Source organism: Hemicordylus capensis, chromosome 4 (assembly GCF_027244095.1).
Source record: "Hemicordylus capensis ecotype Gifberg chromosome 4, rHemCap1.1.pri, whole genome shotgun sequence".
Taxonomy (NCBI): domain Eukaryota; kingdom Metazoa; phylum Chordata; class Lepidosauria; order Squamata; family Cordylidae; genus Hemicordylus; species Hemicordylus capensis.
Genome location: NC_069660.1, coordinates 278024091 through 278045766, shown reverse-complemented (window position 1 = coordinate 278045766; position 21676 = coordinate 278024091). Strand labels below are relative to the sequence as shown.

At 41.5% G+C, this 21676-nt stretch overlaps 1 protein-coding gene across 6 annotated transcripts in view; it reads right to left on the bottom strand.

Annotated features, from left to right (window-relative positions):
• Positions 1-1831: 1831 nt before the first annotated feature.
• CPNE3 (copine 3) overlaps positions 1832-21676 on the bottom strand; it is a 42454-nt gene continuing 22609 nt past the window's right edge. For all 6 annotated transcript variants that reach the window (XM_053244919.1, XM_053244918.1, XM_053244920.1 and 3 more), the window contains exons 9-16: positions 19158-19244; positions 17846-17905; positions 16949-17082; positions 12241-12295; positions 12087-12138; positions 11285-11418; positions 8998-9234; positions 1832-5102 (exon numbers count right to left, since the gene is read on the bottom strand). In XM_053244919.1, coding sequence (XP_053100894.1) covers positions 4980-5102; positions 8998-9234; positions 11285-11418; positions 12087-12138; positions 12241-12295; positions 16949-17082; positions 17846-17905; positions 19158-19244 — 882 coding nt within the window. In that variant the 3' untranslated portion in view covers positions 1832-4979. The remainder of the gene's footprint in view (positions 5103-8997; positions 9235-11284; positions 11419-12086; positions 12139-12240; positions 12296-16948; positions 17083-17845; positions 17906-19157; positions 19245-21676) is intronic.

Here is a 21676-nt window from a genome sequence, read left to right as displayed (position 1 = left end):
ACAGAGAGTGCTTTCCAACTATTGGAATTCTTCCCCAAGTTGCAAAAGAAACTAATCTGCAGAATACACATAGCTCTGGAAAGCAGCAGGATGGGGAGAGCTCATAGCCAGTTTTCCCCAGCAGAGGCCTTCCTTATGGTCCTCCATCCTGTTCCTGTATTTCATTTAGAGCAGCAAGTCTCCAGCGTACCAGGTCCATTTCTTCTTCTCTGCAGCAAATAAACCATTGCTGTCAGAAAGGTCAGTTCCTACCTAACCGAGCTGTTTTAAAAAACAATCTGCTGCTTTATGAGCCCTTTTTTGTTCTAATGTGCTCTTCCTGGGCTCCTCTAATTGGATATCAGCTTTAGTACTTCACGAACATTTACAGCAGCCCCCAAATTCAGAAAATTATAGTACAGTACTAAAATACTGCACTGTTTGCTAATTTCTTTCATTTAAATCTTGTACTAACCAATATATTTGTTTATTTGATTTATATACCACCCTTCCAAAAATGGCTCAGGGTGGTTTACATCAAAACAAAACAAATCAATGAAAATCAAAACTAAACTAAACAACCATTTAAACAAACATTAAAATCATTTAAAACCAACATTAAAAATTTAAAACCATAAATCTAATTAAAAGCCTGGGTGAATAAATGTGTCTTCAGCACCTTTTTAACAGCTGCCAGAGATGGGGAGGCTTTTATTTCAACAGGGAGCACATTCCAAAGTCCAGGGGCAGCAACTGAGAAGGCCCATTCCCAAGTAGCTGCCAAATGAGTTGGCAACAACCACAGACGAACCTGGTAAAGAAGATGCTCTCCTAGATACCCAGGGCCTAAGCTGTTTGGGGCATTATAGGTAATAACCAACACCGTGTATTTTGCCCGGAAACATATCAGCAGCCCGTGTTGTTCTTTCAACACAGGAGTAATATGGTCTCTCCTAGATGATATACTCAGGACCTTGCAGTTCCGCTCTTCAGAGACAATCCATGCCTTGGGGTAATTGTTTGTGGAACTGGGCCAGGAGGTACATCTTTTTTTAGCACTTCAGGGAAATCTCTACATCAGAATATTGAAGTTTGTTGAGAAGCAGCTACAATGTGAGTTTCCCATTGGGGAATCTGAATTTCCTGCCACACAATCCTGAGTACCTACTCCATGGTTAGGTTGAATATATGAAGCTGCCATTATTGGTCTATCCTGGGGTCTTTTCCAGCTCTGTTACTGAGTTGTCAGGCTCTGACTACAAAGCATATGCAGTGAATATTAGGCATTAATTATATCTGTCTATCTCAAGCAATCTACTTGCCTTCAGGCTAAAGCCTGGATGTCCTTGGAGCACTTTTCCATTTGGCAAGGAAAAAGCCACACTTCTTAGTGCCTAATTGCAATGTCTAGCTGTTCTACAGAGACCTGTCCTTCATGAATGTTCAGAAGTCGCAGCCTGACCAGAAAAAGGTGCTAACAGCAAATAGTTGTGTGTGCACATACATATTGAAGGATCTACAACTACAGTACTTGGACTGATAGTGTTGAGGTTTAAAGTCTAGACTAAGCAAAAGGTAACCGGGAGAGAGCATAGCCACAGACATATGCCTCATGCTTTAGGATCCCCCAAAATAGCAAACCCTGAAAAGTAGGAATGTTTGAGAACTATGATCTACAGGACACGTGGTTTTGCTAAGCTTCACAGCAGTTTGAATAATCACATTTCCCGTTTTCATACCACCAATTTTCTTTCATCAAAAGTAGTCTTACATTTATAAAAAGGTCTCAAAAAATATACAAGACAATTTCTTCTAGTCAGGATAATTATTTTAAGATATGCATGAAATATGATACTAGCTAGAGAATATTTATTCAGAACTGAGATGTCAACATGAAGAGTGTTACGAGTCACACACTATATTGTGTCATATGGCACTAGGATCATGTCACATCTGATGGTAACTTCAAATAGAAGATATGTTACATAATGAATACAGTGCATATAAAAACCATGTAATAAGATATTTTTCCTCATATAGCTGTATTTTGCTTTGAACACAAATTAAAAGGTGGCGTTTTTTTCTTACAAAAGTGTCAATAACAAATTCTACCACAAGGTGGTGCTAATGCATTGTCAGGAATTCATGCTGTAGCTGAACTAAAAAAAAATAACCTCTGAAGTTATGTGAACATGTTTCTGCTAGCATTCCAGCAATATTTCATTAAGAGATGCAGTTCTGGACTATACCTGTTTATTGTTCAGAGACGGGAGCCTGCCTTCTAAAAGTCAATTATAAACTTGCAGGATTCAACTACTATGATGGCTTGTTTTGAGATGAGAAAGATATGGCACAGATTACTGGCTGGTATAGACTGGAGTGTAAGTAGAAGATAATATAAGACACCCCTTTTTCTCACTTGATACAAGTTTGAAAGCAAATGTGTGATGGACTAGCAACTAAGGGTGGGCGAGGGTTTACTTACCCCTCCTGCCGCTTCCCCCCTCCGGTGCACATATTTTCTTTAGTAATCGGGGTGGCAGGATACCTCCCTGCCACCCCTTCCCCCGCTTGGCTGCAAAAGGCTTTTAGAAGCCTTTTGCGCGCGCGACGTGCTGCCCCTTCCCCCACTTGGCTGCAAAAGCCTTTTGCAGCCAAGCGGGTGAAGGGGCGGCAGGGAGGTATCCTGCCACCCAGATTGCTAAAGGAAATACAGGCTCCAGAGTTGGGAAAGCGCGGGAGGGGTGAGTAAACCCTCCCCTGCCCTTAAAGGAACCTCCCATCCCAATCCACCCGAACCCGAACCGCTCATGTGCGGACCGGTCCGGAGGCCATTCTACAGGAATAACAAAATGAGCAGATGGTGCATTTCAGCTCTTTCGCAGATCCTTATGGCAGATACAGGGATGTTTGGAGGACTGCTATTGGATTCATAACGAAAACAAATACTAGTTGTATTCTAATCCTGTAAACCTCAAATGACTGAGCTCCAAATATGGTAACTGCTGAAAGAGGTCAGTCATAATCTGGTAAGTAATTATTGCAAAAAACTGGTTTTGCAACACCATTTCCAGGAACTCCATTTTCCTTTGCTGCCCACTAACTGAAAAACCCGATCTAAATAACAGTTATCTAAAACTCAGCAAAGTCTGCATAAGTGAAACTAATGTTCTCAATGTGCTGATACAAGCGATACAGTGAACATATACTTTGAGGCAAAATAAGGGAATAGCATCTTGGATCAGGTCAATGGCTGACATTTCTAAATTGTGTACATACATTGCTAGTTTTATTCAAACACAAGATAAGGCATTTATTGAACACAATCACATCCTCAAGAACCTGGCACCCATTATAAGCTACAGACCGACCAAATTCCAACATGACTGGCAAAACAGAGAGAAACTAAAAGGCAGGGGTCCAGATCGCAGAGGAACACACATGCATGGAAGGCACCCTGGCCTATTAACAGTGATACTGATCTTGCCGCTGCCATTCACACCTGGTCCACACAGTTTATCATACTTCACCATTCATAATCATTTTCAGACAGCTCATCCTAATTTCACTTATAACATCAGAGGACACATGGAACAGGACTATTATGTACACTTTGGCCTTATTGGCAACGCTATCAGACATCATACAGGAGCCTCCCGGGTTACATAACCCGAATATGGAATGATGAACTGTTTAAAGCTAGTGAAAGATAAGCACTAATTCCCTGTCACACAGGAAGTAGGAGGTACTGGGGGGGAAAGTGATCCAAAGGCATAGTGAATCCAAAAGAATAACCAGGTCTTCAGAGGTTGGGCTGAGGGGTAGAAGAAATCCATTCTAGGATAGCTGTAGTACAGAAATGCAGGATAAAGGAGACTTTATTTTGCACTACTGAAGAGAGATGAGCTACCTAAATCAGGACAATATAAAGCCTCTAAGCATAGCAAAAGTATAGCTTCAGAAGCACTTAGGCCTAATCTCTGTATAGAACTACTAAAACAGATGAGTACTCTGGGGGGTGGCAGGGAGAAGAGTCCTTCACTGGCATATACTGGGCTTCCTAATCCATACAAGTCACATCCCATCACTTTACACAATTGGATTCCTCCAAATGAGCTGATTTGGCAATACAATTTGTGGCCAAAGAAATCTTGATCCTCTTCACATCTGCCTCATGGAGCAGAAAAGTACTAGTTGCTGATGATGGCACTGTGATGCTTATCTTGAGTTAAGACACAGTCATGGGGGTTCAAGCCAAAGTTACGACTACACTAGCAAAACCTCCTTCTGAAGACCAAAGGAGAGGTGCGCTACTGAGGGGGCATCTCCACAAGCGCAACTTTCCTTCCACTCATGGAATGAGATTCCATGAGCGCAGTGTTAAGTTTTGATCCCACCCACGTTCTGTATTTGCAACAATATGTTTCATCAAGTTACAAACAATGGCCCAGAACTATATAAGTCACAGGGGAAAAGTGAAAAAGGTCACTTTAAAGCTCTAAGAGAGTCCTAGTCCTGATGCTTCTCTGCAAACAGTTGAGCATTTTACACTGATGCTGCTAAGCTTATGCAAGGTTTGAACAGCCAAGGTTTCTTAAAGATCAAGATAGCTGCAACATGAGTGTTTCAAAGCCACCCCAAAGCCCTGTCCTGCATTTCTTAATCACTACTGAAGAGCCACCATGCTTTGTCTGTATGCTTGATGAAGCGCCAAAAAAGGGGAAAAAGCAGCAACTCTGCCCTTCCTGAAGACAGACTTCCATATGCTTGAACTTCCCCCCACCCTGCCCCCTCAGCAACAGATTGCTAAACAAAAATGGCATCTTTGGCAATACCTAATACCACTGAGCAAGTGTATCTTAATAGAATATGCGTCATTTGATGCAGTGTTCTGCATGAGCAGTCTTGAGGCCTTCTTGTCGACTATGGTCTGTTGACACTTCAGAGGCAGGTAGTGCAGGGCTCCTCCCACCTAGGATACCGGAATTGGTGTCTCCTGCTCAGCTCCCGTCTTGCTTCGCTGCAGGGTTGTTTGGAGGCTGGAGCCGGTATGTGCTGAAGTAGTTCACCACTTGCTGAGGCACTTCAGCCAGAACACTTTGAGAGAGCGCTTCTTTGGGAGCCTTGAGCAAAGGAAAGAGTTTTAGAAGTCATGAGCGGGGAGCAGGAGAGAGAGCTCACAAGGAAGTTACTGCTGATTTTGGAAACATATCTTGAATTTCTTAGCTAATACTGAAAACATCAGAAAGGAATTTGTCCATGTCAACTTTGCCATTATCTCTATGTGGCACACTGTGAGCTGGAGAATTCTTACCTACTCATTTCAAAGTTGGGTGGCATTTATCTGGCTAAAGTCAGGGGCTCTCAAACTTACATCCCCAAATGTTGTTGGCCTACAACTCCCATCATGTGGGGATAATGGGAGTTAGGTTCCCAGATGATGTTGGACTACAAGTTTGAGAAGCCCTTGCTTAAACAGGTTATAAGGTGCTTACAGTCAGAGAACAATCTTGACGTAATGTCCATAAAAACTGCCACTAAGCAGTGTTCTAACATGATACAAAAATTAAGCGTAGAAAATTGGTTAATTAGTGTGATTTCTCCAACCCCAACCTTTCTCTGGAGCAGTTGCATTACTTGAACTCATCCTCCAAGAACAAGGCCGACATATTTCAAGATCCAAGCATGACATACTAGGAAAAAATGGAACCCATTTATAATGAGCAAATTCAGTTACATCGAGTGATACAGGCAAAAGATTAACTAGCAAGTTAACGCACAGCTAACTGTGGCAAGGCATAAGAATATAAAGGGGAGATTATTTTTCCTTCCTTGCCCTACAGCAGTTTGCTTAAGCAAATAATGGCCAGTAAGGAAAGCTCATGCCCTAATTTCAGTTTTTCAGCCGGGAGTGGAACTGGAGCATAAAATGTGCAGAAACCTATTATAAGATTTAAAACATAAACTGGAATTATTAGACCTCAATAAAAGGGCTCTTATGAAAGCAAAGCCATTTTTACTTTGAACTTGTTTCTAAAGACACTGCTATAACAAGAAGGTATTTATTCAACAGACTGAAAGATCTAGTATGATTTTCTCCCATATCATTTGATTCCAACAGGCAAATTTTGGTAGATAAAAGAAGTAAAGTAGCCTTCCAGGACACAAAAGTGTTACTTTAATCTACAATGTAATCCACACCACACACAGTTGGTAAATTACTCAATTCCTGTAGAATAAGCTATTGGAAGTCAGACCTATCATTAGTCTCATACTTTAACCAAGCTGATCCTCAATGAGACTAGAATCCAGGGTGGATAAAAATCAATGATTTAAAAAAAAAAAATCAAAAAAATCAGATTTTTTTAATTTAAATCGGATTTTTTAAAATAAAATGCTTTTTGAGGAAAATATATTACCATCCAAAGGTTATTCCATCATGAAATAAAGATTAGTTTTTTAATTATGTAGAATAAGGCTGTATATGTTTAAATTTTTTGGTAAATAAATTCCATTAATCCATTCACAATGTCATGCTCTTCCAGAGGTCATCCCTACTGGCAGTCTTGATTAATCACCCTTGAATCATTCAAGTCAATTTGGGTGATTCTAACACCATTTTGAGGCCTGTTTTTCCAGGAAGAGCTGGGGGGAAAATGGGTCTCAAAATGGCACTTTTTCCTGGGGAGAGCTGGTTTACCAATTGGGACTGGCAGGTAGGCCAACCATCCGCTCCTGACTTGGTGCATCAGCCCACCTCGGAGGACCAGACTACTAGGTAGACCAGTCCTCAGAGGTGGACAGATGTGCCAAGTCCAGAGCAGAGGGCCGGTCTACTAGCCAACCCCAATTGATAGGCCAGCTATCCCCAGAAAAATGGGCCTCAAAATGGCACTCAAATCAACCAAATTGATCCGGGTTGAATCAGGCTCTTTGTCCCTGAGTTGGGACCTTTATGTTGAGGTTGAATCACTGAATCGCCCCCAATCTGACCCGAATCTATTCAAGATAGAATAAAATTGCACATTTCTACTATAAAGACAACAGCATTCAAATCCCGCCTGAATATTTGAATCAGCCAGCTGACTAAGCTCAGAGCACAGCACAGAGCCCTGAAGCTTCAGGTTGTTCTGTTTTCACATGATCCATCTACAGCATAACTGTTCAGTGTGATCCCTCACACAATTTCACCAGCTGCTCCTTCATCACTTCAAACTGACCAACAACCAGACAGTCCAAGACTCTAAATTCAAACACTCATTACAATGGTTCACAAATGGTAAACAAAAACAGAGCATTACTTCGTTCCACAGTTAAGAACATAAGAACAGCCCTGCTGGATCAGGCCCAAATTTGTTTCGTTGAAACAGCCAGTTTGGCTGCTGTTTCAATGAAATGTTTTAAGCATTTTGTGTTTTTGTTTCAAGCTTGAAACAAAAACGCAAAATCCATTTTGTGCATAACCATTCTAACAATAAGATTAATATAAGAAAATGATAACAATAAGTAATCGTATTAAGTGGTTAAGGGCTCAAGCAGATAAATTCTTTCCCTCCTTCATTTTCCTTGTTGATTCTACTCCAACCAATGGGTGTCCTCAACCATAGTTTTTTAATAGCTTGGTTCTTACAGGCAGCCAATTTCCAGGTTTCTTTAGAACCTATTTTTTCACTCCCCTTAGTGTAGACATGAGAATTGCCTATAGAAAACAACGAAAAAATCCAAGGTTTCAGTGAACAAAAGGAAAGCCCTGCTGGATCAGGCCCAAAGTCCAGCATCCTGTTTTCCACAGTGGCCCACCAGATGCCTCTGAGAAGCTCACAGGCAGGAGTATGTCCTCTCCTCTGCTATTGCTCCCCTGCAACTGGTATTTTGAGGCATCTTGCCTCTGATGCTGGAGGTGGCCTATAGCCATCAAGCCTACGAGCCACTGGTAGACCTGTCCATGAAGTTGTGTAAGCCCATGTATTCCAGCATGCAAGCATATGCAGGCAGCCTTTTACAAACTACGGCTGGTACGCCAGCTGTGACCCTACATTGAGAAGTTGGACCTGATCTCAGTCACTCATGTGTTTGTAACATCCAGATTGGACTACTGCAGTGCATTCTACGTGGGGCTGCCCTTGAAGACTGTTTGGAAGCTTCAGCTGGTTCAGAATGCTGCTGCAAGTATGCTCGTGGGTACAAGTCATTCCATGAGTACTACACCCATCCTGTGGCAGCTTCATTAGTTACCAGGCCACTTCCAGGCTAGATTCAAGGTGCTGGTCTTGACCTTTAAATCTCTACATGGCTTGGGGCCAGGGTACCTGTTGGACCGCATTCGCCCATATGAATCTGTCAGGGCGCTCCACTCATTGTCTCAGGCCCTGCTCATGGCTCCGCCACTAACAGAGATCCGGTTGGCAGGGACTAGAGATAGGGCCTTTTCAGTTGTGCTCCCTCGGCTTTGCAACGCCCTCCCTGAAGGGCTTCGCCATGCTCCCTCCCTTAGTGTGTTTAAACAAACCCCAACACACACCTTTTTAAGGAGGCTTTTTAACACTCCATCCAGCTTTGGTTATATCTGATAGGTTCTTTAGTGTTTATAATTCTCAGTTTTTAGCTTTTAAAATAACTTTTAAATTTGAGCTTAATACTGATGGTGGTTTTTAACCTAACTTTTAATTTTACTCAATTTGTTTAATTTTATTAATTTTATTGTATACTGTATCTATTTTATTATTGTGAGCCGCCCTGAGCAGGAGTGTACTGGAGGAGCAGGATATAAATATTTTAAATAAATAATTACAAGAAATAAAATATGTTGTCAAGTGCACTAAAGTCCTTGGATGTCGCACTAAAGACCAGAATTGGGGAGGATGGCCAAGGTGCCCTGTTATACTACCTCTGGGCTGCACAACTTTGGTCTTTCAGCTGCTGTTGAACTCCCAGCATTCCTAGCCACAATGGCCAACAGTCAGGGATGATTATAGTTGATCAGCGTTCTTGATGTGTGTCATTAGAAAGAGTACTTACATTCTGGAATTGTCTAAAAGGCACGAACTGGACAATGTCTCTAATGGCAGCCTCTCCTGAACGAGACCGGAGAGCTCCACTGTCACTATCCAGGAACTCCATGGCACTGAAGTCAGCTCCTCCAACCCCAACAATGATAATGGACATGGGAAGCTTGGCTGCATTAACAATGGCCGATCTGGTCTCGTCAAGGTCTGTTATCACACCATCGGTGATTATCAAGAGGACAAAATATTGCTGTGGAACAAGTGCAAACTTTGTTAGAAACTAAGAAGAGAGGTCTGTTCCTGAAATAATGTTGGAGGCTGGCATCAAGACAAAATGCCAAAGAGGACACAGTCTAAACTGCAACAAAACAAAGTTTGCTCAAGGATTCAAACATGTTTTTTCATCTGACAAATAATTCTTAGATCAACTTTCTGGAGATGTAAACTCTCAGAAAAGCATTATTTGACCATATGCACAGAACCTAGAATTGCAGCTTCCAAGATGCAAGATGTGAGTTCTGGGCGGTATAGAAGTGTGAATTAATTGATTAATTAATTAAAATTAAGCTGCCCTATCAAAGTGTGTATTTATTAATTAAATTAATTAATACACACTTCGATAAGGCAGCTTAATTTTAATTCATTCATTCATTCACACTTCTATACAGCCCAAAACTCACATCTCTGGGTGGTTTAATTGGCTGAAACCATCCACAAACAATGCTTCATTAGGTTTCCTCAGGGGTTTACAAATTTCCACTGGTCATGTTAGTCAACTAAGATTTGTGTTCCACTCTGTCCTTCCCACTGCATGTCAAAAATGGAGGGACAGGGTCTTGTCTCTTATGTTCTGGTGAGCTTTGGAGGCACTCTGAGCTCTTTAATCCAAATGTAGGAATAAGGATCTGCAAATTCCTAACTCTGAGCTGAGGAAAGGGTGTGGGGGACTCATTGCTATCCTGTGCGGTTTCAGAGGTACCTTAGAAGATGAACACGGTTGCAGGTATAAGTTCCCGCTGTCCTTCCCAACTCTGACCTGGAAGATTCTGCATGGGCTAAACCGGGTTTACTTTGAAACTTGTTTCAGAGAGAAAATGCTCATGAACAAAGACACACGCCCCATCAAAGAGAGCTCTCTGTCCTAGAACAGCTATTCAATGTTGTGGTTTCATGGACAAGTTCCTATAAATTCAGTTGCTAGACTTTTTGAACCAATTCTTTTAAATGAAGTATCCAAGCTCTAAACTCTCATTAAAGACACCCAGATATCCAATCCAATGGAAGAAAAAAGAGAAGCCATACATTTGTGTACTGTACTCTTTGCCTTTCAAGTGGCTAAACAAGCCTAACCCCAATCATTCCACTTGTAATGCTTATATTTAACATGCATTATGGCAAGGGGAAAAGACTGCTTTTAGAAATGTAACAAACACAATTATTAGGAACATAAGCTGATCTGTAGCACTACTAACACGTAGTAGAGAAACTTGGACCCAATGCAAAATTCCTAATTACAATTTACAAGTACAGTAATCAGTTAAGCATGTTCAGAAAACACAGGTTTACAGTTTATACTAATATTAGCCAAGAATATAAATGTGCAAATATTGCAATATGTGTCACAATTCTTACTGGGTCGCTGGGGTGGGGCGGGGTGGGGGGGGATGCAGCATGCCCATATTTGAAATGTATTATGTGCTATTAGCAATTTTATTTATCTTTGTTTTTGCCACTTGATTACTCTTACTATAAGAAAGAGACTAAATCCCTATGTCAGTCATCTGCCAAAGGATTATGTCATGAGAAGCTGAAAGTTTACTTTCAAATATGTGCCTAATTCAAGGGTAGATACTGATCCTTAATGTTCAGAGATCCCTGGATGGGACATACTCTCGAAGTGTCTCATCATGATTTAAAGTTTGCCAAATGCTTTATAGTTTTTATTGTGGTGGTCCTCACAGCCACCCTGTGAAAGCAGGACTGGAAGCCTTGTTTTATATAAATGGGAACCTGAGAAATTGTGTCTGAGCTCAAGGCCACAGCAGAGACAGACTGAAGTGCCCCACGTCAATGTCTGCTCTCGGTCTCTTTGTTCCATCCCATGCGGATTTGTGGAGAACAAGTTTGTGTGAAATGGGTCTTGAGGAAGAACTTTGCCCTTTGTCCGATTTAGTGGTACCAAGTACTGCTGGTAAAACTGTTAAATTCCAATAAACTGGAGCCAGAACGTGATGAGTAAGGGACAGAATTCAGACCTGATGAATAGAAGCATCACCATATAAGAGCAATGAAGTACTTACGGAGGCTGTTCTTTGCTGAAGAGCTGCAGCAGCAAGTCTAGCCACATGGTTAATTATTGGAGAAAAGTTAGTGGGCCCATACAGTCTGACTTGAGGGAGGCAGGTCCGGTATGCATCCACAATCCCTTGGATTCCTGAGGGAAATAAACAGCCATTCCTCACCACATTACCTTATTTCCCACAACTCTATATAAGACTCTGTTGGAGATAAATATTTGTCAGAGCACAGTAACATTCTGCTGCTTCTTTGTGCTGTGAGGAGACTTGCCAGTCCCAACAGCTTGAGCAAATATCTTTGCCGGCAATCTGTATAGAACAATTAGCGACTATGTAATCTTTTGGAACAAACCATCAGTATTTCTCTTCTAGAAGATTACTTCCAGGTTGACTGTGAAGTCCTGCAAACATGCAAGTATTGCAATTCACATATCAATTTCACTATAAAACTTTAAATGAATGACCACAAATGCTGACTTAATAAATCACAGGAGGAAATCATAATTGTGCAATAGCCTTAAAATCTCTATTTTATCATATCAGCACATTCATAAGTCTTTTACAATTCCCCCACCCCCGCTTCCATGTCTGTCACTTTCCCCCCACTTAATAAAAGCCTGGCAATATTGATCAAAAAAGCTTTTCTCTCTTGAAGCTGACATGTACTTGCACAATGAAGTTTAATGGTACTAGTTTTAAAATCCACAATCAAGCTATTACAGCACTGTCTTGCTATCAACTATAGTATTCTGAGAAGTGCCAGGATATTCTTTATGCTTCTTAGCCTAAAATTTCAAAAACTTACCTGCGCAAAATGGATTTGATGGGTTAAAGTTTAATGGAAACTCATGCGACACCTGTGAATACATGGAAGATATTCAGATTTTGTGAACATCTAACTCTGCTGATTGAGCAGTTTTCCATTTTGCTTCCAAATAAGGTTACTTCATACAGCTTACCTGCCACGATGGGGGAATCTGAGCACCAAATCCAAAAGCTGGAAACATCTTATCTCTGTAAATGCAATTTAGAGAGAACGTTACTGTAACACAAGTCTTGAGACTTGGGAAGAGTTCCAAACGCTCAACATCAAAGAAAAAGATTTGTTGTAATACTGCTACATTAAATGCTCAGAACTTTTCTAAGTAGTATTAAATAAATTTGTCTCTTCATTAATGCAGGATATCACATGCCCACATTATGAGTATGTTTGAATGTTAATACTTTCACACAGAGTACCACTCCTTGGTAATGTGAGGCTTTTGGAAGATTTTGCACTGCAATTTCTCTGCTTAAAAGTTTGCATTCTTTCTTTTTTAGAAAAATTTCTCAACACCCTCAATAGACCAAGATCTGTTTAGTAAACACACACAAAAAGGTACACATTAATTTTTTTGCTAACTTATTTAATGGTGGAGCGAGTCAGTAAGCACACTTAATGTAGTCAATATGCTATACTCCAAACAGATCCAGAATTCCCTTGGAAATTATTTATACTAGAACATTTCTAAATACCTTAACATGGCAATGCAACAGAAAAAAACCAAGGCACTGGAAAAAATATTAATACATGCTGTTTTACAGTATGCCCAAAGATATGTTGCTCCTTATCTGCTAATTTAATGGTCTGAGTTCAACAGCAGTGTGTGGTGGAAGCACAAACTGGGCTGCTGAAGAACTGTCTCTCAAGGACAGCCCTGGATTGCTGACCAAGCTTGCTTTAGCTGAGGTGCACTGGGGTTGGTGGATTAGGGGGGAAAAAGAGCCAAGCCTTGGCTTTGCCACATCTACAGAGTTTGGAACATTAATAAGGGGGAATTTAAAATGCAGCTACGAGAGGAGCACTGGGACACCTGAATATCAGCAGAGCAAGGCCGTCTTCCCACAAAGCCGTAAAGTGGTCATTTTAAACCCCAAGTCGAAGACTTAAGTTAGGGATCCACAGGTGGCTTTCAGCTGTCATTTTTGCCACAGTGAAGCCTAGCATCTGGGCTGTAGTGTGGCTTTTCTAGCCAGTGAATGGGGTAAGAATTATAGTGGCGTGGTGTGAAAATGTTTACTGAAGCAGAGAATTTTTGCTACCAAATTTTTCTGTGAAAAGGTTTCCCACTTATCACTGATACAAACATGGCCAGCAACCCAGGACCACCCACAAGAGACATAATTATCCCTGTCCCCCACTGGGTTAAGAGGAACATTGCAGGCTCTCTTGCATGCTACTGCAGAAGCTGCAGTGAAATTTCCTTGCAGGTTGATTACCAAAAAACTAAAATAATGATGTTTGTGAAGTCCCCTAAGAAGTTGAACTGGGAGTATTAGTGCATTTAAAGTCGAGCAAGTTGCCTATTTTAAATTTTATGCAGTAGTTTTCCAAGCAAAAAGCCATTTAGAGAACATAAAGAGATGTAAGTTTTGGGCAGTATAGAAATATTTAAAATAAAATAAATTAATTAATTAAATAAATGCAAAGTGCCCAAAGTAGTATTTCAGCAATCTTGGCTTTAAAATTTAAAAAAAAAAAAGGAAAGGAAAAAACCTAGGAGGTAGTTTAAAAGGGGTGTAGCTGTAATTGAGCTGATGGCCCCCAGCTCCACCCCTCCCTATTTTTTTCATTATCTCCTTCACTCCAAGGGACTGCTAGGGAGAGAGAAAAATACAGGCCCCCTATCCCCTGGCAACGCCCCTGCAGTTTATCCTGGCTGCTATCAAACTATACAAAGCTAAAGGCCATCTCCTATACGGTGCTCAAATCAACTTGCACTCCAATTTTGTGGCCTTATAAACAACCCAACCAAGTTTTTGAGAAGCTTATTTCAAATGCCTTGCTCTGTGCCTAATATGTGATTTTGCATTTAGAGGCAGGTGTACCTCTGTGGAAACCAGGGTCTGGCAAGCGGTATGTAATTTATGGTAAAAGTTTATTTTTCTCCCTAAAGGGGTTGGCACCTTTCATATTGAAGGATGGCTTTCAATCGCAATGGAAATTATAATAACGAAGATATCCTATTCACTTGGATTCCCTCATGAGCTACTGATAGCATAGGGCCATGAACATGCCAAGTGAGCCCTCAAACAAAGGCTCCTAGACATCACACGCCAAAATGATCTAAATTATGTTACAAATAAGTTTTACCTCAGGAACCAAATATATAACTCCAAACCAGCTATGTATCTTAGCACATTATCAGTGCCTAAGTATAAAAGAAAGTTCTCGTTGGACGTTTTAATGTTCTCCCATCAGAAGTTCTGGAGGTTAGGTTTACGTGGCTTCCTTATGAGGAATGGGCATGCCTGAGTGGAAATAGAGCAGTTGAGTCTATAGCTCATGTTTTATAATACAGGCAAACCTCATTACTTGCGGGGGTTCTGTTCCTTAACTACTACCACGAGTAATGAGGCATTCCGCCTATGGGAAATGGGGGTTAGGTTCCCGAATGGAGGAAAATGCTTAAGAACAGCTAAAAACCGTGAAATTGCTTAATGTACTGTGCTCTGTGGGATTAGCATGAGCCCAGCAATGCCTCCCAAAAGCTCAAAATTCCCCCCTGAACCATGACAAATCATGGGGAAAATCCTTTTTTAAAAAACAACAACCACAGAATGGTTTCTGTAGACAGAAACGAGCCACAAAATGTGGCCAAAACGGCAGCTGAAAGTGACCTCTGAAGTCACTTCCGGTCCTCTAGGAACCGCGGATATGTGGGTTTTAACCCTTTCGTATTAGTGGATAATGAAAACAGGTGTCTCATAGATATGCGAAACCACAGGTGGCGAGTCCGCGAATAGCGAGCTATCCCTGTACTGTACTTTTTATTGAAATTCTTGTACTTCTCTTACATCTCCTTTACTAAGACATTTTCCAGGCCGTTCAGATGAGTTTTGAGTTTGCTTTGTTCTTGTTGACCATGATTCTGATGTAACATAATGTAGCAAAGTTTTGTGTGGTGATTAACAGAATCAGAGAGACTCCAATACTTAATCCAATTGTTATACTTTAGGATTAAATATTAATGCTTAAAGTTTTTTATCTATCTACTTTGTGTTGTTGGACAGAGACCAAAATAAGACTGAACTGAACTGACAATTCTTCAGCAGCCCAAGCTGCACTTGAGTCATTTGGTGTCCCCAAGTATGTCTCCTAGTGGGGGAGAAGCATAAGTAATTCCACGTGGTGACATCATGCTGTGCTCGCCTTAAAAAAATCATCAAAGCTGACTAACTCTGGTAGGTATGGGGTTCAATGAGCCATTGATGTAAACAGAAGAGCAACTGAAGATAAAAGCAGTTGCATTTGATTGCTGCAGTAGTGAATCCTGAGCTCTGACAAAACAGTAAAGGTAAAGTGTGCCGTCGAGGCGGTGTTGACTCTTGGCAACCAGAGGACCCAGTGGTTGTCTTTGGTAGAATACAGGAGGGATTTACCATTGCCATCTCCCACGCAGTACGAGATGATGCCTTTCAGTATCTTCCTATATCGCTGCTGCCCAATATAGGTGTTTCCCATAGTCTGGGAAACATAGCAGTGGGGATTCAAACTGGCAACCTCTGGCTTGGTAGTCAAGCCATTTCCCCGCTAAGCCATTAGGTGGCTGACAAAACAGTACCACTGATTATTTGAAAGTGAAAGTTGTCCGGTCTCACTTATAAGTAGCTGCTTCTTTCTCAATATCAAAAAGGGGGGGGGGGGAGATATGCTCAACAAAGCAATAGTGTACACAGAATGAAAGGCACACACGGCCCTGTGTATGCACTATTCTCTGTGCTAACTATCTTTTCTTATGTGCATGTCAGCTCTTCTGCAGCATTAGCCAGCTGCTAACACAGCACTAGATTAGGTTAAAGTGACTAGCCAAGGGCATTTTCTCTTACCTCAAGCCAGTGCCAAGCAGACAGTAACCAGCGAGAGATCAACGCAGTGGAACTATCCTCTTGGCACAGCATCCAAGTGTTAAAACAGGTGTTCTCAAACTTGGGTCCCCAGATGTTGTTGGACGACAGTGATCAACCTTGGTCACAATGGCCAATATGGCTGGGGATGATGGGAACTATAGTCCAACATCTGAGGACCCAAGTTTGAGAACCACTGGGTTAAAATATAATCCAATTGAGCACATGTGGAGCTCTACCAGTCACTTGTTTTGCAGTGGTGGGGGACTGAATTCAGCCCCATGTATGTGGCACTCAATTGTAGCAGCAGTTACCTAGTGAGCTACATAGAGTCAGACTCTGCATGTAGTGTATCTAACAGAACTGGGGCAAGTGTGTGGACACATTCTGAAGTTACACGGTCTGCTTAGAGGAGGATCTGCTGTTCAATCTTCATGCATTGTCTGTACAATGATTGCAGTGCCATATTCACTCACTCGATGCCAGAAATAAATGGTGAGACTGAATGAGCTTGCACTTCCCTTTATACAGGAGACATGTCAATGAAACACACTCAGTACTGGCATGACCACACCACTTAATATAGCCATGCCACTAGACATAGGCAAGAACCACACCTCCCTGGCACAGAAAAACAGGAGGCAGTATGTAAAGGAAGAGACAAGGAGAAAGATGTAGTATTTGCCATACATTCTGAATTATCACAGCACAATTTCAAATGCATGGTTTTTATTTTAACCCTCCCAACAGTTTGAGATCAAGTCTGGCTGACAAACTCACGCATCATAGTCCTGAATGACCATCCCCACAGACCAGATGGCAGTCAGATATTCATTCACCCCATTAGGGCTGATGTAATGGAGGGAGTCTGGAGAGCGAGGATCTCCATTAGAACCAGTAAAGTCAATGCCAACCTGTCAAAACACACACAGATGCTGCAAGGATTAGTCTGCCTCTTACTAGGAGCACTAAGTCAAAAGTGAGGAACCACAGACACAAGGCTGTAACAAGTTTTCCCCTCCCCCATCAATTAAATTCACTTTTTAAAAGAACACTTTAAACCAGGAGTTCTCAAACGTGGGTCCCCAGATGTTGCTGGATTATAAGTGCCATCATGCCTAGCCACAATGGCCATGTGGGAGCTGTAATCCAGGAACATCTGGGGACCCAGGTTTGAGAACCCCTGCTGTAAGCTATATCAAATCTACAGGAACGAGCAGAGTTCTTAAATGCAAAGCCCTTCCTCAGGACCAGCCTGCTGTACTATCATTGGGAGCAGACTCTGAGAAGACCAAGGTTCATCATTTCTCATCCGCTACAGCCTCAGTGGGGATTTACAGGAACTTAGGCCCTGCTCACCACTTACTCCACAAATAAAGAGTACAAGTCCTCCTCAATCAGAATCCTCCTGCTCCCCAATTTTTATTCCCCACAGAAGATGCATGGATCTATCCATGGAAAGAGCATGCATGGTGTACACTGGTTCTATACTGCTCCCCAGTTCCAGAGCCTAGGTAGCTTTCAGAGTCAGGAGAGTGGTTTGAGTCATGGCTATTCCTGGTCATGATCTTTGCTCAAGTCATACGACTCTACTATGAGAGCTGCATATACCTGTACCCAGATTGTTCCCAAGTGGACAGCCCAGCCCTCACTTAAGATGATCAATAGCTTACTTACAGTAAAACTCAGCTGGCATCCTCCCATGATGTAGTCAAGGAATGTGCATTCCATTAAAATCTGCAGAGAAATCAAGTGTTTAGGGCTGCAATAAGGATCAGAAAACAATTTATCGGGTTTCTTTAAGACTCATTTTCTCTCCCTATGCTGAGCTTTTTGGCGAAGGGAACTACCTGAACAGAACCTAAAGACTTTAACAGTCTATTTGCAAAGGACTGAAGACTTGAAAAGTTACCCAAAAGACGACTTAAAACATAAGCCAAAGACTTAACAGATGTAAACTACTGTGGCTGAATTCAGTTTACTGCAGGCCGAGAGATACATGTAAGTCACAACAGGGTCGTATTTCTCTCCTCCCTTTGCTTGTAGCGCATTTATGACAAGAGCCACAGTGTCATTGCTGAAATGCATTAAGTTACTTGTTCCTTGCCAAGAACAGTGAAGATACTCTGTTCACACTGAGCAGATATCTTCCAAAGATATGAACCCCACCACCCACTGAGATCATCAGGAGAGGACCATCTGCATTTGCCACCAGCTCGTCTGGTGGCTACTCAGGACGGGACCTCTCCGTTGCTGCCCCAAGGCTTTGGAATGCGCTCCCTAGTTAAATAAGAGCCTCCCCATATCTGACATCTTTAAAAAAGTCTCTAAAGATGCATTTCTTCACCCAGACTTTTAACTGATATTGTTTTGCTTCTTTTAATGTTGTTTTTAGAATATTGTTTTAAAATTTTAAATTGTGTTTTAAATTTCTTGCTTTAAAATTTTTGGTTTTGTTTTTAATTAATGTTTTACTTTTAATCTTGTAAACCGCCCAGAGATGTAAGTTTTGGGCGGTGTAAAAATATGATAAATAAATAAATAAAGATACTGACGTACTGCCCAATGCTGACAAAACCAAGTTGTTAGAACTATTGTGCATTGTTTGACTCAACTTAAGGATATAGAGAGAAACTAGGTCTACACTGACTGAAGGTAGCTTCACTGTAGAGCCTCACTTCATTGCATTTAGTTACCTACAATGAATTTAGTTCATTTCATTTAATTACTTTAAGGACTGAGGGTGCAATCTAGTGAAAGTTAGATGTAATAAAGTCATTTAAAATTAAGACATTTAATCCAAACATATTTCAACTGGTAACCAACTTTCACAGGATTGCAGATTGTACCTTTAATATATTTTAAAGGCTCGTCTCATGAGTCGTGAATACCCCAGTAAAAAGGTGGAATGGAACTCAAATAGCACAAATGTGATCATTACTATCCTAAACTAAATACCCAAGTAAAAATAGTGTTTAGGGATGCTGACCTCACAGTGCTTCACACTCACAACTCCTGAATTTTTGTAGCTTTTCTTCTTTTGCCTCTTCTTTTCATTAATGCATTCAAATTCAACCTAAAGAATAAAAAAATAGCAACAGGATAAAATCAACCATTTTTAGGTAGTGATCTTAAGAACACTTAGTTGAATGTTCAAACTAGATAGCCTGGGGCCATCTTACATGTTACTTCCTGCTATTCTATCTTTGGCCTACGGTACTTGCAACAGTAGGCAATAGATATAACACAACTAAAGAAACTTGCATGTATGGAGGAGCTTAGAACTGCATTCAACTGGTTGTTGAAGTTGCTTCTGGTTGCTTGCCATCAATTCCCAACTCACATCACTACGTTTACAAGTAAGGACCGCTTGTTTCTGTGGCTGATATTCTTTTGTTCAGCTCTATATGATGTATAAACAGGTTGCTCACCTATAACTCTTGATCTGGTAGTGATCCATTGTATTAATAATGAATTGGTTCTGCCCTTGTGCAGGGACCTTGCAGGTAGACCAACTAGCTCCTTGAGACACCCACTCTGCCTTGCACATGCTCCGTGCTTTCGTTGTAAGTGGCAGTTGGGGGCACCATTTCCTCAGTTTCTTGCAGACCGCCTTTTCCTGACGATCTGTCCTGTTACAGATAAGCTTTGTTTTTTAAAAATATACTACTGTAACGGGGAAGGTTTGGGAGGGTTTTATTAATACAACGGATCACTACCAGATCAAGAGTTACAGGTGAGCAATCTCTTTATCTGGATCGTGATCCGTTGCATTCATAATGAATTGGTGATTAGCCAGCTTCTTATATGGTGGTGGGCACAGCAGACTCGAAGCCTATGGCAACACCCTCTTTAACATGCTTCTCCCAAAACCTGCCTGCTCTGCCATATTCAGGTCAATGGCATAATGTTTTATAAATGGTTGTTGAGAGGACCATGTTGCTGCTGCACAGATATCTGCCATCTGTATACCTGACAAATGTGCCGCTGAGGCAGCATAAGCCCTAGTTGAATGTGCCCTATTGTGCGTGGGGGATTTATTCCCTGCTGCTTGTAAGTTTGCACAATCAACTCAACTAACCAATGAGCCAATCTTTGTCTCAATATAGGCAGGCCTTTGCTCTTCCCCTTGTATACTACAAAAAGCCTTTTTGTTTTGACTGCTCTTGTCTTTTCCAAATACAGGAGGACTCAGCCGACATCCAGAGAATGTAGCACCTTCTCCAACGCCATTTCTGGATTTTGGAAAAAGGTTGGTAAAATAATTTCCTGATTCAGGTGGAACTTCAATACCACCTTAGGGCGGAGGTTCAGATCCAGTCACATGACCACTTTATGTGGGTAGAACTGAGTATATGGGCTGTCCATTCTTAATGCTGTTAGCTCGCTCACATGATGATCGCAATTAGGAATGCTGCCTTGAGCATGACCAATTTTAAACTCACTGTTTCCAGTGGTTCAAAAGACGATAAGACCAAGGACAAACTCCACTGTTCTATTGGTTTTCTTACTGGTGGGTACAGATTGTTAAGCCCCTTCAAAAATATTTTATTTTCTGGATGAGAAAACACAGTTGTGCCATCTGACCCCCTGTGTCTTGACGATATAGCAACCAAATGGACCTTTATGGATACATCTGCCAATCCACCTAATTTCAAAGAGGTCATATACAGGAGCACCTATTTTACAGTGGCCTGTTTCAGGCAGTAACCATGCTGCTGAACATGGGTTGCAAATCTTTTCCATTTGCTGCTATAGTTCTCTCTCAAAGACAGCCTTCTATTATTTAGTAAGATCCTCTTTTAATACCTGATTATCCACACAGTCATCCGTACAGTTTTTACATCTGGATGCTGTACCTTTCCCTCATCCTTTACAAGAAGGTCTGAGCAAAGAGAAAATCTGTGGTAATTCCCCCTTCATAGTCATTTTAGCAGCTCAAACCAGAGTTGCCTTGGACACCATGGTGTCACCAGAACACATGTTGAGCTGTCCCTCAGAATTTGAACCAGAACTCTATTGATTATTGGTTGTAAAAGAAAAAGATACAAGAGACCCTTGTTCCACCTGTGTTGGAACACATCGGCCAACAATCTGTCACCTATTCCTTCATGTGACTAGTACTTCTGACATTTTTTGTTGACAGCAGGCACAAGTAAGTCCACTGATGGACCAACCCACAGGTCGAAGACCCTTTGGAGACAAATGTCCTTGATTTCCCACTTACGGCATTGGTCATGTTGTAGTGACCAACTGAGGGTGTTGGCTAATACAGGGTTTCTTAACCTTGGGCCTCCAGATGTTGTTCGACTACAACCCCCATCATCCCCAGACATGGCCTTTGTGGCTGAGGACGATGGGAGTTTTAGTTTTACATCATCTGGGGGCCCAAAGTTAAGAAACCCTGGGCTAATATATTGTCCACTCCTCTTATGTGTATGGCTACCAGATATACTGCGTGAGTAATGCACCATTCCATTTGCATACTCAAGCTGCACAGCGAGATGG